Here is a 17,514-nt window from a genome sequence, read left to right as displayed (position 1 = left end):
CATAATTGAAGTAGGTACAGCTGGTGTGCTCTTAGTTAACGGTCTTCGAAACTCGATGACGAGTGATAACTGATAAAGTTAGTGACTCGTTTATAATATTATAGTTTTAGTTTAGCAAGCTTACAGCTTTTTCAAGACATTTTGATGCAATATACGATTATCATTCCGACTGTTCTGTAATGTATCAACATCTAATCGACATTTAATGTATAATATTAGGGTTAGGGTATTTAACCTTTTCGACGCCGTGTCAAACACAAAAGCTGTCACTACGTCACCCAAGTGTCAAAACTGAACTTGAACTTTATGCATATGCACGTAGGTCTATGTTGCTCTGTGGCCGATTAATCGGTCTTTGGCGTTGAACCTGCGGTGCGCATATATCGGTCATTGGCGTCCAAAAGGTTAACAATATTGAGTGTAGGTGAATTTACTTCAATAACGACGAATTTGTACAAATTAATAATTTAAATAAAACATAGTACTAAGAAAAATATTTTTATTTACATCTTTAGCTTATCTTACTTATTGTACATATTATCTTCACAGAAGGCTTTCATTATACATATACTTCAATAGGACTTATTTATAAGGAAAAAAAAAACATTAAATCAAATAAATAATTCTCAATACAAATAAATTGGATTCCCTTTAAGAATTAGACATGGTTTGGTAAAAGTTACAATTTTATGTCTCTTGTAGTTTAGGCGTATACATTTGGATTAGTTCTATACGTCCATTTTTCTTAAATGGGCCATAATAAAAAAAACATTTGACATGCATAAATATTTCACCATTAATTAACTTACATTATTATGTTTTTTATCTGGCGGTAATAAATAATAATCAGACTTTTGACGAAAACTCAGTTTTATAATGGATTTTGAGCAAAACCAGCACACTGTATTGTACAAAATTATAGGTAGGAGCAGCAAAATTACCTAAACGTTGTTTTTATACTCTGGCAAGCCAGCTCTGTCAGTAAAATAAGGCGCTAAATTCACAATTTGTATTAGGTCAAACCTTAGCGCATAAATTATTAAAATTTGCCGCCTTTTCTACTCACAAAGTTGCATGAATCTAGTATTAAACTGGATTGGGCATGAGTGGTGGGGATAACTGACAGAACGGGATAGTCTTATACACTATCTTTCAGTAGGAGTAGCAGCGAAAGCGCTATTATTGTTTGTCCTTGTCACAGTCTCACATTTTTTTGTTCCCCACCGTAAATTTAGTATGGATTATGGTGGGCAACAAATAAATTCGACTAATCATAGTGTCGCATTGCGTATGTTTTGTCCCTCGCGGAGGCACGCGTATAGCACATCTATAGGATCCTATCATCTATGGTGTTTAACCACTTAAGCCAAATAATAATAGTTGCCCCTAATGTTTCGTAACTCTTTTGCGTATGGATTACAAAAAATGATAATTATAATATTGTGCACAGAAAAAACTCAGTCAAAACAAAATGTTCACATGTAGATCCTCCTTAAGTGTTGTGCGGTCGTGATGGCGTTGCACTGAGGGCATATCTTCTTAGCTTTGAGTGACTCTAGCCAGCATACCTGGAAAAATCAATACAAGATTGTAGTCTGTATCTTTAGGTATATAAATAAAAGTAAACGAGATCTACCCTCAAACGGCTCCTTAAGCCAGTTGAGGGTAGATGAAAATGTTACATGATTAAATAATGTAGGTTAAGTCAGGCCGTTCAGTGACAGATCCAGGCCGTTTTGTATTTGGTTGGTTAACCAATAAATGTTATAACTACCGGAAAATTTACAAATTGTTTGTTTACTTTTATTTAAATACCTAAAGATACAGAGTATAGGTACCTACCCCGGACCCGAGCTGCATACATCGCTATTGTTAATAGCTCGGTACTACTTACACTAGCCCTGTAATAGCCGTGTCTTATTTGAAATGTTTGGTTTGTTTGTGTTGTGTGTAAGTCTGTGACAACCCTACTGTGTCTGGCTAAATTTGGGATAGGGGGATTTATATGGCCTATACCCAAGGGGATAGATACATTTAGTTACAATTTTTATTCTCTTAGGGAGAGGGGCAGCTCCCCCCCCCCCCCCCCCCCACCCCTTGGCGACACCCTGCCATACATCTGCTTACTATAAGTATTAAATGGAGGCTTACCTCACAGTAGACGTGCCAGCACTGTATGGAGACGGCGGGCGACGAATAGGCCCCGAGGCAGATCAGACACTTGGCCTGCAACCACACACACAATCAATCACACAAGCCAATAAAATTAATCTTTCTTTTTTTGGAAGCCATTTTAACCCATATATGCCTATTGGCAGTGGGGAGACACTCCTGACTTCGGTCGAACTCGGCTCCGTTCGGCTCAGCATTGCTCCGAGCAATTATTAGGGTTGACAGTGACACCAATTGACTTCCTTTTGCGTGCACGACCACAGATAAGATAATCACTTGAATTTTGACAACCCTAAATTGCCGAAAGGGGTAGTGCCATATATTAGAAAGGGATAGTATGATTCGACCCTGAACCACTGTCAAACTTCGGGTTTGTAGGAAGTGTCCTTTCTGTACGGTAGTACTATTATTTCTTCTGTGCTATTGGGTCGTTTTCGACCCACTGAATAATCGATAATTAAAATTAGTAGGAGAATGAACCTGTAACCTCAAGGGGCCCAAAAACCAGTTTTGGGCGAACTACCGGATTTGATGCAAAAGAGCCCGGTTACAAAATTCGACAAAATTACTGGATTATCAATGAAGGGGCTACTTACTTCTGAAGCGCTGTTCTGTTTTCTTTCCAATTCTCTTATTCTGGCTTTCAATGCTTGTATTCTAGTCTGTCAACAAAAAAATAAAAAAACATGACGCGGATATTTCAACCATTTTATACCGAAAAACACCCAATTTGTTAGTAAAACTAGTTAAATATTAATATTAACGCCAACTACTCGAGAGTAGGCCAAAGGTATGGTGCAATCTTTTCGAGCGATGGCGCCATAACCTTTGGCCTACAGTCGAGTAGATGGCGTTAATTTCAATATTTAACAAATTAACACATATCAGTGAAAGAATAAGGATCAAAGTCAAATGGCGTTCTAACAGTTTTAATCTTCTGTCGAAAGATGGCAGTAAATTTACAGTGGCTACATAATTTACTTTGGCAGTCCGCCTCTATACACTCAATTTTCTTTGGTGGCAGCAATCAAAGGATTGCAACGATTACCTCCGCACTGGCTTCCACCAGCCCGTTCGGTTTGTCTCGCACCGGCTCCGGGTCAGTGAAACTAATGTGCACATCGGAGACTACTCTCTCTGTGACCCCGTTCTCTGAGCTTGGATGCTCCTCGGATGGCTGTTCTGATGGCGTGATCTCTGCCTGCAAAGTCAAGTTGAGAAGTATTAGAACGAATTAAATTATATTCATAAAATATTTTTTTTTGTTTTTATTTCAAGTAGAAATATTAAGACTAAAAATATAATAAGAGAGGAAAATGAGGACTACGTTTATATGAAACGTTTATTTACTGTATGTTATTTCTGTCTTTTTTCTTCTTGTCTGTTACCTTCCGTGATTCTTCTCACTTGATGGTCTCATCGGAAGATCAGCGCTGGAAGCCACCAGCAACATGCTGAGATGGGGCCATTTCGTGGCACTTTAATCTTATTTTGTGTTTTCTTTTATACTATGTACTGTTCCGATTGTTTGTGCTTACGAATAAATCTATTCTATTCTATTCTATTCTATTCTAAAAGGCTATATCTTGCGGTTCCTCCGCTTTCATCTAAAGATGAAGAATGAAAAATGACTCTTCAGACTTACATCAGGTGCTATTCTCGAAGGCGAGTATTGAGGTGGTCCGTACAGCTCCGTGTCCTCATCACCGTCTACTACCTGAAAAATAACATAATAAAAGTTTATATAAAAGTGTGTACGTACATACATACATACAATATAAATTTGGTGAACGCGCCAATAGCTCCGATTAAAATATGTTGTAGATCTAAGTAAAATGTGTATAATAGTTATGTGTTTCTTAGTCTAAAGTGTCCATTATATACCCGAATTGGGTTACCGTTGAAACTCACATGTATTACATAACACCTCTGTAACACAGTTGTACAATAAAGAACTACCGTAAAATGGGGTGAGTAGGGTCAAAACTGAAATTCAAACCTGATAGTTTTGCCAAATGATAGTATGGGAAAAATAGTTTGGGAAGTGATAATTTGCCATACAATTTTCGGCCACATATTAGTAAACCATTATTTTTACATATGAAAACTGAATGGTGTATACGTGTTCCGGACGTTTGTATTTTAGTTTAATTTTATTTTGGGTAGTTCCATTTCATAACTTTGACGATAAAGAGGAAAACCCACCTCACCCCGTAGTGCCTCGTATTTGGGGTGAGAGGGGTTTTCATACAAAGGTGATTTTGGAAGATTGTTGGATCGATTTTTTTTTATTATGCGTATTACTATAGCTCCATTTTAAATTGGAATACATTATTTTTGTAGCAGTAGCCTTAAAATCCCTTCTCACCCCCCTCTCAAACCTTCTCTTCTATTCATAACCCACGTTTTACGGTATCTTTTGAATTTAAGGTTTTATTTAATCTGTTTTGCTCGCTAGCGTCTACTCCGCACTTCACTTGCGATTATAACCAGTGCAGTCTTTACCATAAGGGCACACGGGGCCCGTGCCCAGGGCCCCCATCCTCAGAGGGCCCCGAAGGACAGACAGTAACAGTATATTTGATTACCCATAATAAATAGAAGATCATAGTAGAAAAATGTTAGTTTAATAAGCTTTTCTCAAAAATGGACGGCAAAGTCGACTTTGCCGTTTAAAAAATAGGTTGCGAAGCGCGTAGTTTATGGTTAGTCAAAAATTAAAAAGTTAAAAACATTGCAGTCTCGATTTTGGGACTGCAATGTTGCATACAAATTCCATTATTTGTCGAGTTCCAAACTTTTTAAAAGTTGAAATGGCCATATCAAATGAAGGCACAGGCCCATTAAACAGCCAAACAGATGATTAGTACCGCGACTATTTAGCTGTCTCAAATAGGTTGGCGTATTTTCGGCAGAAAAATACACTTCTATTTTTTTATTAAAAAAATAAAAAGGCGGCAAAGCTAATTTTTTCAATTGTTTCTACTTTTTTCTGTGAAAATATATACTTAAGAAAGTTGCTTTTGTAAAATATTTCTATGATATTTATATTTCTTGCACCATTTTTGAGAAAAGCACTATATATGACTCGGCTGGAAGGCTACTTGCTGGCTTCGGATTCAATTAAACGGACTCCCAAGGTCGTCCGTTTAAAACGAATCCTCAGCCTGCAAGTAGCTACTTCCGAGCCTCGACAATAATGTACTATTCTAGCTTTCTTTACTTTCCAAAAGGGCCCCAAATCCTTATGTGCCCAAGGGCCCCAGTATAGTTTAAGACGGCCCTGATTATAACCGCTAATATGAAAGTCATCGTAAGCCGCAAATTTGTTTTTAGTATGCAATCGCGCGTTATAGTTCGTAGGTTTCTAATAGAGCCCGAGCTAATCCTATTGTCTATTGTAAAGTAAAACCGCTCGTGCCACGTGCCACAACCACCTGCATAAAAACCTGCGCGCTACAGAACCAGTCTAAAATGTGTAATCGAGATGCGTAACAAAGGCGCGTTATCGGAGAGCGCACCTACACTGGTTTTTTGAGCGTTGGACTAGCCCGCGCCCAGGTGCCAAATAGAATAATTAAGACCTTTTTTTGCAGGTAAGTAGCACGTGCGGTTTTACTTAACAATAGACAATACGATTAGCCGCCGGGCTCTGTTACAAAGCTACGAACTATACCATACGCTCCAAACCGCCAACTTAAGGGCCACCCACACTAGCGGCGGCGTCTAGTCTGCGCCATGGAAAATGACTTCGTTATGCAATTGCGATAACGTTGCGTCGAGCAGCAGCCATAGGTGGCCCAAAGTATGGAATGGTGGCATGGCATGCATACTCGGTCAGTGGGGAGACACTCCTGACTTCGGTCGAATCCGACTCCGTTCGGCTCAGCATTGCTCCGAGCAATTATTAGGGTTGGCACCACTTGACTTCCTTTTGCGTGCACGACCACAGATAATATCGTCGCCCCCATGGAAAACTCACGTATCTGCATTTTTTACAAAATTTACTTTTTGATATAACTCTGCACCAAATAGGAGAATACACCTTCTCACAAATTTTTATAGATCTAACATTAATGGTTCCAGAGTTACATTTGTACAAATCTGAATGTTTATATGTTTGCACCCATGGTAAACTTACAACTTGTAGTTAAGGTATTTTTCCGTGGACTATTATATGGATCATGAAAGATTTTGTCCCATAGTAAACTTACGAATCGGGCAAATTCGTATATTCACTGTGTCAGATATTATATATATATGAAGAAAGTAGCCTATAGCAAATAAACGAATCTAGTTATTTCGTTACTTTGCTATGGTGGTGATTATTACCCAGCAACATGACTAGCCTACAGTATATTTGCGAATGTGGTATATTCGTCAGTTTGCTATGGTGGAGATTTAATAAAAAGTCTATGGCAAATCTGCGAATTTGAAATATTCGCTAATTTGCTATGGTGGCAATTATCACCCAGTAACATGAGTAGCCTACAGCAAATTTGCGAATCTGGCATATTCATCACTTTGTTATGGTGGAGATTATTACCCAACAACGTGTATAGCTTACAGCAATTTTGCGAATCTGGCTAATTCATTAATTTGTTATGGTGGCAAGTGTGTTTGTGTTCGTAATGTTATCCAAAGTAAATACGCGAATCAGTCATTTTCGCAAGTTTATGGTAGTAATTTATAATTTAGTAATGAAATCACATTTCACATATTTGCGAATATACCTAAATCGCATTTTAGTTAAGGTAAAAAATTCAAAATAATCGTAATTTTGTACCTACGTTTATAATTTTTCTTTTTGCATAAAAGAATTATCTTCTATAATACACATATTAAAGACGAGATAAATATTAGTAACAGTTTTGTAAGGAATGTAATTTGGCTGAAAGGTTAAAATACCTTAGTCAGTCCATGTTTGAAAACAAGTTATTCAATATTGTTGCAGCAAGTACCCACCTCAAACCTACCCGTTTTCTATTTTCTATTTGTAATGTTTGGTTGACCTCTCGCTTCGATCGTATGTTTCTTAAAAATAAGTGTTCATTTAATATGAAGAGAAATAAGAAGATGCTTCTAAAAGTTTTTGAAGTTGTAGATGGGGATAAAAGTACAAAAAGTAAGTAGTTAAATATGATATTATAGCCTAAAATAGTTTTAAATAAGTACATACTTACATAAAGTGCTTTATAAATATTTAATCAAATACTGATATGCATTATAGCAATTATTTTGTAGTATTCTAGTATGAGTAAATTAATCAACTTTCGATAAAAAAAATGAAACATATATGCAAGTTTTATTTAAGTATGTTTTTTTTTATAATTTTATTCATACTCATTGTTTTATATCTCTCGATTTTTAACTAGTTAATACATTTAACTAATAATTCTGTTATTAAAATTTATTAACAGTAGATACAATTAACGGTAATTTGTTTACAAAACAATTTAGTAACTTTAATGGCACTATACTTTATTTTTTTAGCATTAGAATAACGGTAGTCAATCTTGACGTATCTTTTCATTGAAAATAAATATAATATTGAAATAGCTTTTTCAAAATTAGTTTATAATACTTATGAAAGCAAAATAATGTAAATAATCGTATATCATTTATAATTGTTACATATTTGCTGTGATATATTTTAAAAGGGTATTTTTAATAAAAAGAGACGCCAAGATTATTTTTAATGCAAAAACAGTACATAATTTTTATATAGATAAAAATATCTGTCTACGGTTTATCAAATTATAAGAAGTATCATGTAATTTTAATTATATACATAGGTAGTATACAAATTTATTGACTCAAATTACTTGAAAATTTTAACCTCGATTTTTTTTTTCAGCAACAATAAAAGAGACTAATGAATCCAATAATCAGATAGCGATAATGGAATCTTTAAATAATTTGCAAGAAAAAAATTCAATATATTCAAGTTCAGATGAAACACAACAGCAGCAATTAATTCACGAAACTGTTAATAAAACTTCAGCCATGGCTAATTATGCACAAAACATGACTCCACAATGCTATCCCGAATTAGAAAATATCGCAACTCCTGTCTCAATTACGGAATACGATGTACCTCTCGCAACACCTGATGCACCGTTATACTCACCGATTACTCCAATAGACAAAAACAGTTTTATGTCTGCATGTAATATAATGATTCCCGATAGCAGCGAAAATTCTTCTCCTGTGCGTTCAATATCATTATCACCTGAAACTGTAAAAGTGTATGAAAAACTGTCTAAATCCGACGCTTTTCAATGCGGTGATTTAAGTGATGATAGTGTAAAAGATCCAGATTTTATTGCTGGTGAAGATTCCGATGACAGTTCATTTGTTGAGCCTTCTTTTTCTTACAGGTTTACGACAACAGTTGATGTTCATACTGAAATTCCTTCATGTTCAAAATATAACTCATTAAGTAAAAATCGGCGGCTGCAAATTCGTGATAACAATGTTTTATCCAGTGTACCAATCAACGATGATAATAGTGACAATATTATTGTATCAGAAACTGAAATTCAGAAATTAATACATGATTGTCATCCGCAGTGGCAAGTGAATGTTTCAAATCCACTTAAACGACGAGCTTCCGAAAATGATTTATTACAGACCCAGCCTTTAAAAAGAATAAGAAGAAGTGCTTCCTTGTCAAATCTTTTACTTCCACACGAATCAAATAAACCCATTTCACCAAAAAAAAGAAAAGTTTCAGATCCTTCAAAATGGAAACGAAATGCAGAAAGAATAAAACGTGTCAAGGGTGAGGCATACAAGACCCTCGGTGGTAAGGATGTTGCAGCAAGACCTATGAAAGAACCTAAGTGTGTGAAAAACCCGAAGCATAAATGCAATGAAAATGTGTCAGAAATTATTAGAAAAAATATTTACGAATCTTTCAGAAATTTAAAATCCTTAACGGAACAACGACAGTTTATAGTTCAACATGTTACACGAACTCAGAAAAAACGATCAACAACGGATGGTCCGTCACGTAAACAATCCACAAACCATTATTCATTCACCATAGATAAAAATACGAAGGCAAAAGTATGCAGAGAATTTTTTCTTGACACTTTAAATATAACAGAAGGTATGGTTAGAGGAGCCTTGAACAAGATTTCTACAGAAGGTGTTCTTCAAAATGATAAAAGAGGTGCACATAGTCCAGCTAACAAACTTTCCATTGACAGGATAAATCAAATAAAAAATCATATATTTTCTTTCCCAACAATGGAATCACATTTTTGCAGAAGTAGCACAGAGTACAAATATCTGGATGCTGCACTGAATATACAAATAATGCACACGCTTTATAAAATACAGTGTTCAGAAAAAGGCACTATTCCAGCATGTATAGAGACATATCGGAAAATTTTCAGATCATATAAATTAAAATTTCATGTGCCAAAAAAAGATCTTTGCAAAAAGTGCGTGTCATATAGAAATGGAGAATGTGAAGAGGGTGATTATCTCCAGCACCTAAAACGAAGAGACGACGCTTTTTTGCGTCGAGACGCTGACAAACAAACAGCAGTGAATGACGTGAAAACTTTGGCATTCAACTTTGATTTAGAAGCAGTTCTCCAAACACCTAAAGGGGCAGCTGGGCCCTTTTTTTACTTTCGGAAGTTAGCTGTCTATAACTTAACTTTTTATAAGTTTGATGATCAAGATGTAGACTGTTATACGTGGGATGAAACTGAAGGTAAGCGGGGTAGTGTCGAAGTCGCAACCTGCGTATACAAATATATTTTAGACAAAGAAGGTATCACACATGTGAGAATGATGTCAGACAATTGCGGTGGGCAGCAGAAAAATTACCACTTCTGTTGCATGCTTCTGCACCTCGTTTCGACACATGAAACGATTGAAATAGTAGATCACGTCTTCTTTGAATCCGGGCACAGCCACATGGAGTGTGATTCAGTTCACTCTAAAATTGAACAAAAGGCTAAAAACGTACCAGTATATACACCAGATGGATGGACTCAAATAATGAGATCGGCTAGAACGAATCCCCGTCCATTTAATGTAAACGTCTTGGTTCATGATGAGTTTTTAGACTTTAACAGTAATGAGGTGCAATTTGCAAAGGATACCAATTCGAAACAACAGAGAAAGAAGAAGAGAACTAAAAATAACGAAACCATTGAGAATGGATCACAGGACGAAACAGGACGAAAAGTTATGACTAATTTCCATGATGCAGTATGGATTCAATATCGTAAAGAAAGTCCCAAATCAATTTTCATCAAAGGTGATTATGATGACAAACACTTCACAGAGTTAAAATTAAAAGCAAAAAGGGGGAAAAGTGCCACATTATTACCTATTCCTGCTTATGATAAAGGAATGCCTATTTCAAAAGCAAAAAAGGGTGATCTCATGAAACTATGCCGTGATAATCAAATACCTAAATACTATCACTCATATTTTGCAAACCTTCCAGTTTCTGAAGAAGTAATAGATCGTTTGCCGGAGCCCGATCAGGAAGAAGAAGATTAGGTTTTTTAATGAAATGAACACTTTTTCCATACTTCTTTTGTTTATTAAATACTTACACTATATTTTATAATGTTTTTTATTGGCCTAACTGTATGTTAAATAGAAACATTTCATAATTTTACTAAAAGTATCTTAAAATACGAGCTCAATCGTACTTTTACCACTGCGTTTGTATTCTGTGATACAATCGCAATTGTAAAAAACAATGCATTTGTATTTTCTGACACATTTAATATAATATATTATAAGATATTACTGGGATCAAAAGTAAATACCTACTCATTCGCAACTTTACAACTAAATATAGAGGAATAAAAACATATTCACAACTTCACATGCACCATAGGAAACTTACGAAAGTGACATTTCCGTGACTTTACATTGGTTCAAAATGTTTGGAATGTATTTTTTACTTACGAAAGTGACATTTTCGTCAGTTTACCACGGTGTATAAATTGACCTTTTTTTACTGTCAATGGAGTCACAAAGTTGCGAAAGTGCATTTACTTCTGATTACAATAACGTAATGTATTTCTCATAAATGGATCATATAATGCATACATTATGGAACCCTTATGGATTTAAAATACCAGTTCAACCGCAACATTGACTTGTAAAAAAAAAGTTAAACAAATTTTACAGCTTAAAATCCCTTCCCTCAAAAATGTGTGTTTTGCAGATAGGTGACTTTTCCATGGGGGCGACGATATAATGGCTTGAATTTTGACAACCCTAAATAGCCGAAGGGGATAGTGCTATATATTAGAAAGGGACAGCATGATTCGACCCTGAACTGCTGTCAAACTTCGGTTTTGTAGGAAGTGTCCTTTCTGTACGGTATCGGTAGTACTATTATTTCTTCTGTGACTCGGTCGGTGTACACTTACCATAGACTAGGAATCCTCTAGACCGAGTTAAGAGCAATTATTTCATGTAACCGATGATGCCAAAAATGCGGGGGTGCGCGGGACGAGATGAGCGAAGTCCCGTGCCGTGATTGGTCCGTTCAAAGACACGGACGTCACATAAAGACACTTTCGACTCGAACACGGAGTAAAATTACCGTATGCGTGGCAGAGGGGGTAGCGCGACTATGCTAAGGCTGGAGGACGTTTCGTCTGTGACACTCACCAAGGCCTGGTCGTGGTCCTCGCGGCGCACGCACGTGGCGCGGCGCGCGTCGGCGGCCTGCAGCGCGGCCGCGCGCACGCGCCACTCGCCGCACCACTGGTACTCCGCGCCGAACCCGCCCGGCGAGTCGTTCTACAAACACAACAACACTTCAGCAAACAGTAGGCAGACTATACAAGTGGTTGCAGATTTTATTTGATCTTAATTTTAATTTTTAAGAAGCAGAAACGTCTGCGAACGATTCTAATAAGCTTAGAATAAATTTAAGTCTCAGGCATGACAGTAATTATTCCACTTTTAAATTTATTCTAAGCTTATTTGATCTTATCAAATCCGTCATTTAAGACATCGACATCGGTTACACACTAATGCTGGCATCACTTCAGTCCATCATTTTGGTCAGAATGACGAGAGAATTATCGTGTAACACTCGGACTGATGGTCTGGACTGATGAAAATTTAATATTTTAGATAATATTCATCAGTCCATTTTTAATCATAGAAAACTGATAGCGTAACCTGTTTGTGTCATTCTCGAGTCAGTCACCATATTAGACAAGACTAAAGGCCTGGCGAAACAGCCGGCGCGACGCAGCGCCGCATCCGCGCCGCGCGACCTCGGCACATGCTAACAGGTTACCGACGTCAAACAGACTGCGTCCCGCCTAGAGATGGGTAACTCAGGAGTGATAGATAAAAAAGATATATATCTTTCTCGTTTCATGAATCACTCTTCTTGTCTTTACGAATCCGAATGTATCAGTATATCCGTACCGCTCACTCCCTCGGCAACGATTTACTAAAGCGAAAGCGACGTCTCGGTCGCGCGTCGGTCGACCGAAGTAACACGAACGAGCGACAGCGGTCGTTCAGGCGGATTCGGACGCGTCATTCGCTATTCCGCGGGACAGAGAAGTAGATAGTATAGTATTTTTCGCTCGCGCAGGAAGTATGAAGGGAAATCGAAAGGTTGTATACGTAAGACACAGATAACAAACATTATCGTAATATTGGTTATTGGTGTGATTTGTATACCTATTGATAAGTAAAATTAATTCAATAGTGTTAATCTATTCATTTTTAAATTCAAGGTCACGGTTATAGATAGTGCAATTCACGAGAACGCGCAGATTTGTCAAACCTAATCTAATAGCATGAGCAACTGCACATGACAATACGAACCAAATCAAGCTTCTTTGTGAATGTACCAATCTATATCTATCATGATACAAAATTAAAATGAAAATGTCGCCACGTTATAATAACAATTTTGTCTCTCTCTCATTCATAAGATGGCGCAAAGTCAGAAGAAGTTACGAGTGGGACAACTGATACACACGGATATAAAGATATAAAAGAGTGATACGTATCCCAGTGGTAAAAAGATATATATCAATCTTTTCCCTCTACTGACACATTTCGCCCATCTCTAGTCCCGCCGGTATCACGCCCCGCTTCTGTCGCGCCCCGCGCCGCGCGGTCCCTTGCGTCGCACTGGGTCACATCAGTAGGATCGGACGTTAGGCAGCGAGCGAGCGGTGCGCCGCGTTCCCGCGCGGCCGCGCCGCATTCGCGCGCGCGATGAGGGCGTGTTGAGAGCGTGAGGCCGGCGCGATCCGCGCGCGCCCTGTTTGAACAGGCATCGCGTCGGCATCACGCGGCGCGGACGCGGCGCTGCGTCGCGCCGGCTGTTTGGCCAGGCCTTTAATGACTGTGTTGCGTTCTGTGTCCAAACGGCGACTGTGTCGTAATTTTATCAGTCTCTTGTCAGTCTGGACTGATTGTGTAACCGTGTCCATTTTCCATCATTCACATTCACTTAGGACTGAACTGACGCCAGAATTAGCGTGTAACCGATGTCTAAGAATCACCTCGCAGCTCACTAGAGGCCGTAAGTACCCAGGGCTGAACAAAGACAAAAGTCACATAACCCAGTCCAGTTTTGACTTTTCATAAAATTAAATAATCACCTCAACATCAATGCTTTCATCAGAGCTGGAATCCGGCACATCTTCATCTATAGCTGCCCCCGTCCGCTTCAAGCAACGGAGGGCGTGCCTCTGCAGTTTTGTCGTAGGCATGTTGACGTTGCATACGGGACACTCGCCTGTGGCTGGGGGAGGGGAGCCTCGCCGTCTGGCGCGAAGGCGCCGGAGGCGGTTAGAGTGGACTCGCTGGAATGTTTAAAAGTTTCTGAAAGTACTTGAGAAAATGTATATGAATCTGATGATAGAAAACCTTGTGAGGTCGTGTGTAAATAATTCATTTTTAATTTTAATTGAATAACTAAATGTTACAAATCAAATAATTTTGTACCGAACACTAAAAACTAAACAATAGTATGTGGAACTCAAGAGAACAAAACAATTTTCAACATAGTTACGTAATGTGGCAATTATTGCACTAGTGCGGTAAAGCACGGGCGTAGCCAGGTTTTAGTATCGGGGGGGGGGGGGGGGGGGGGTTCAAGAAAATAAAACGACTAAAAGTACATAAAATAACCCTTACACAAGAAAAATATTAGAGACTAGCTGTGCCCGCGGTTCCGCCCGCGTGGAATTCTGTCTGTGTCAGTAAGCGGCTAATTTCTAATCCTAATTTCTCTCCCTCTCCCCTGGAGGCGGAACTTGAAGTAAAGTTGACAGATGGATATGCTAGAGGACAGTAGACCAGATAAGATATTTTAGGTACCACTAAATAAAACTACACTCCAAAATCAATAGTTTTTTTCGCCCTTATTATAATTTTACACGTGATTTTAACGACAGAGTAGGTGTATATCGGACGATACAGTAAGGTATACGCACGCGAGCGAAAGCGAAGCGGCCTGCCTGGCTAGAGCGCCACTCACCGTAGTCTTCTTCAGACTCCTGAGGAAGAGCGCGTGCCGTTTGTAACCTCAATGCGTTGCGAGACTTTCGCGAATGATTCGATTTTTTTCGGGAAGGCATGGAAATGTGTATAAAATGCGAGTCCCGCATTTCGATATAAAAAACGCAATTTGATAGACAGTTTTACATTTTTACTTTTAGTATGGAAATCAGACACATCATTTTATCACGAAAATTGACAGTGCTGCAGCAGTAACATTGCAACAGAATAATGCTGCTGCAGTCGCCACCCGAATGTCACCTTTATCATATCTTAGAAAGTAATTGATGTGATCCGATAATCGACGATGGCAGAGAAATCCAAAATCCAAACCACCATATACTATAGGTAATAGTTAGTAATCAATGAAATATGCCGCACGCCTGTTCTTATTTTAATTCTATGAATGTTAATATTCTGAACTTTTCGGGGGGGGGTTTGAACCCCCAAACCCCCCCCCCCCCCTGGCTACGCCCGTGCGGTAAAGTAGCACGATATGCACTGTAAAAACCTTATTGTTACAATATGTAGCTATTCCCGGCTATTCATTCAAACATGTGAAATCCTTTAGCACTAAATAATCATTCCTAAAAAATAACAATTCACTGGTACATTAAGTATTTAACATCTAAAACAGGCTTTCTAAATACAAAATATTACACATGTTAAGAGAGACAGGCTTAGTTAAGAAAATGCTTATTTTTTTTTTTATACTACATCAATTCTAGGAATAACTCCAATATTATCATTACAAATATCATTTATCAGAACTAACTGGGTCCTAGGGGAGATTGACTATCATTTAACAAAATACATAAGCAATTTAAATTAAAAAAAGTTTACCTAGAGACCCTGCTAAGCCAAATAGCACTATCTCAAAAGAAAATTCATTGCTAACTTATACTTTTTCACATCACCTATTTTTCTTCCCCGCTAAGTAGGAGGGATCAAAGTGGCACTTTTCTTCCCTGCTAGAAGGGATCAAAGTTGTACTTTTCTGTTCTAGGACATGATTCTTTCTTTCTTGCATACAATTTTTTTTTTGTCAAATAATACATATTTTGGAACATAACAATTTCCTCATAGTTGATGTAAAAAGCAGTATGTGTCACACGGTATCAACATTATTTCGTCTTGGGCGTTAACACTTAAATCCCTCTTTACGCTCAGGATTCTACTTTAGAATCCCTCGGGATTGTATTGTAGAATCCATCACTTCATTCAGGATTCAATGTACACCCTTGACGGAAATATATCATTTTGATCCCTTGTAACACAAACTACTACTTACAGTTTCTATTACTGAGAATTCCATTTTCAAAATTATTTGTTTTTGAGATAGCGCTATTCGGCTTAGGAGGGCAGTGCAGCACGGCAGTGCAAACAGTGTTTTCTAAACAAATTATAAGTAGCTTGTACATGAACTGCCTTCCCAAAATTTTCAAAGTACCTATATTAGCTTCAAACATTCAAACTTACCTGATAAACATCGCTTCCCGGGCATCCCGACACGTCCACTTCCTGGTCGTCAGGCACTTCTTCCGTACTCGATCCAGGTAAAGGGTTAAAGCTACTATTACTTGAACTATTCACACTCAGTTTCCTCTTATTCACACCATTTGAAAGCTTATACAACCGATCCAATTCTAAGTTCAAATGTGACTCCAGTTCACCTTGCCTGATAGTACAGCTACAAACCGGACAACTAGCCGTCTCCGAGACCTTTTTACGACTCCTAACCGAATTTAGAATCACATTATCGTCGTATAATTGTCCGAAAGCGTTATTACCGTTGTTATTTAGTGAATTAGAACTCCCTTCCATGTTATTAAAAAGTAAAACGGGTAACATTTCAGTTTACACTTTTGTTATTGCGGATAGGTACACATCAATCTAAATGCATCACGGATTACGCGGAATAAAAGTCGAATTAAATTAGTTTATTCGTTATATGGAACTTCGATTTAACTGCAACCACTTTTCTTCTAGTCATTTTTGGCGTAATTATTGTAATTTGAGTACGTAATAGATATCAACAACAATAAATAAATAGTTCGTTTACTATTTTCATTGAAGAGATTATAAGAGGCGTATTTCACTTTGCTTTAAATCGAAACAAGTGTGACATTGTGACACATGATGATCAATCATGTTTTCTTTCATTTATCAGCTTTTTGAAATGATCGGTTTAAAAACTTGCGTAAAATAATAATTATAGTTGGTCAAGCAAATCTTGTCAGTAAAAAAAGGCGCGAAATTCAAATTTTCTATGGGACGATATCCCTTCGCACCTACATTTTTCAAATTTGCCGCCTTTTTCTACTGACAAGATCTGCTTGACCAAGTATATTAATCAATATTATTAGCCCCCATTCGCACGACAGCTTTTTCAACGCGCGTTAAAAAAGCGCTTGAATCTGTCCGCACTCTAATTTCGACTTAACGTCCAAGGCTTAAAGTCGAAAATCCAACAACGCTTGATAAAAAGCGCCACCGCTGTCGTGTGAATAAATACACACGTATCCATTTGTGTCATTCAAACGCTTTTTTAACGCGCGTTGAAAAAGCTGTCGTGCGAATGGGGGCTTACTTGTGAAAAAAAAAAACGCTAAGGCCCCGTTCGCACGGCAGCTTTTTCAACGCGCGTTAAAAAAGCGTTTGAATGACGCAAATGGATAACCATGTATGTATTCACACGAAGGCGGTTTTTAAGCGCGGCGCTTTTTTATCGAGCACTGTTCGATTTTCGGCGTTGAGCGTTGGCGTCAAATTGAATAGAGCATACGGAACTCCGTGTATCTGTTCTCACAA

General features: G+C 37.9%; 1 protein-coding gene across 1 annotated transcript; it reads right to left on the bottom strand.

Moving 5' to 3' along the window:
• Positions 1-485: 485 nt before the first annotated feature.
• Positions 486-16,831, bottom strand: LOC134802399 (E3 ubiquitin-protein ligase RNF220). The gene is made up of 8 exons (XM_063775046.1): positions 16,183-16,831; positions 13,803-14,006; positions 11,833-11,964; positions 3,818-3,889; positions 3,221-3,373; positions 2,769-2,834; positions 2,152-2,226; positions 486-1,568 (listed from the first exon to the last, which is right to left on the bottom strand). The coding sequence occupies exons 1-8, from the start codon at positions 16,552-16,554 to the stop codon at positions 1,476-1,478; spliced, it is 1,167 nt and encodes a 388-aa protein (XP_063631116.1). The 5' UTR covers positions 16,555-16,831; the 3' UTR covers positions 486-1,475.
• Positions 16,832-17,514: the final 683 nt, after the last annotated feature.

Source organism: Cydia splendana, chromosome 24, assembly GCF_910591565.1.
Source record: "Cydia splendana chromosome 24, ilCydSple1.2, whole genome shotgun sequence".
In the NCBI taxonomy this organism is placed as follows: domain Eukaryota; kingdom Metazoa; phylum Arthropoda; class Insecta; order Lepidoptera; family Tortricidae; genus Cydia; species Cydia splendana.
This window is presented reverse-complemented; position numbering and strand designations above follow the sequence as displayed.

Excerpts from the sequence above, each read along its gene's own strand:
- LOC134802399 (XM_063775046.1), bottom strand. The coding sequence starts at position 16,554 with ATGTTACCCGTTTTACTTTTTAATAACATGGAAGGGAGTTCTAATTCA. Across the intron at positions 14,007-16,182 it reads CGGGAAGCGATGTTTATCAG|CGAGTCCACTCTAACCGCCT; the intron begins GTAAGTTTGAAT and ends TAAACATTCCAG. Across the intron at positions 3,374-3,817 it reads CTTCGAGAATAGCACCTGAT|GCAGAGATCACGCCATCAGA; the intron begins GTAAGTCTGAAG and ends TTGACTTTGCAG.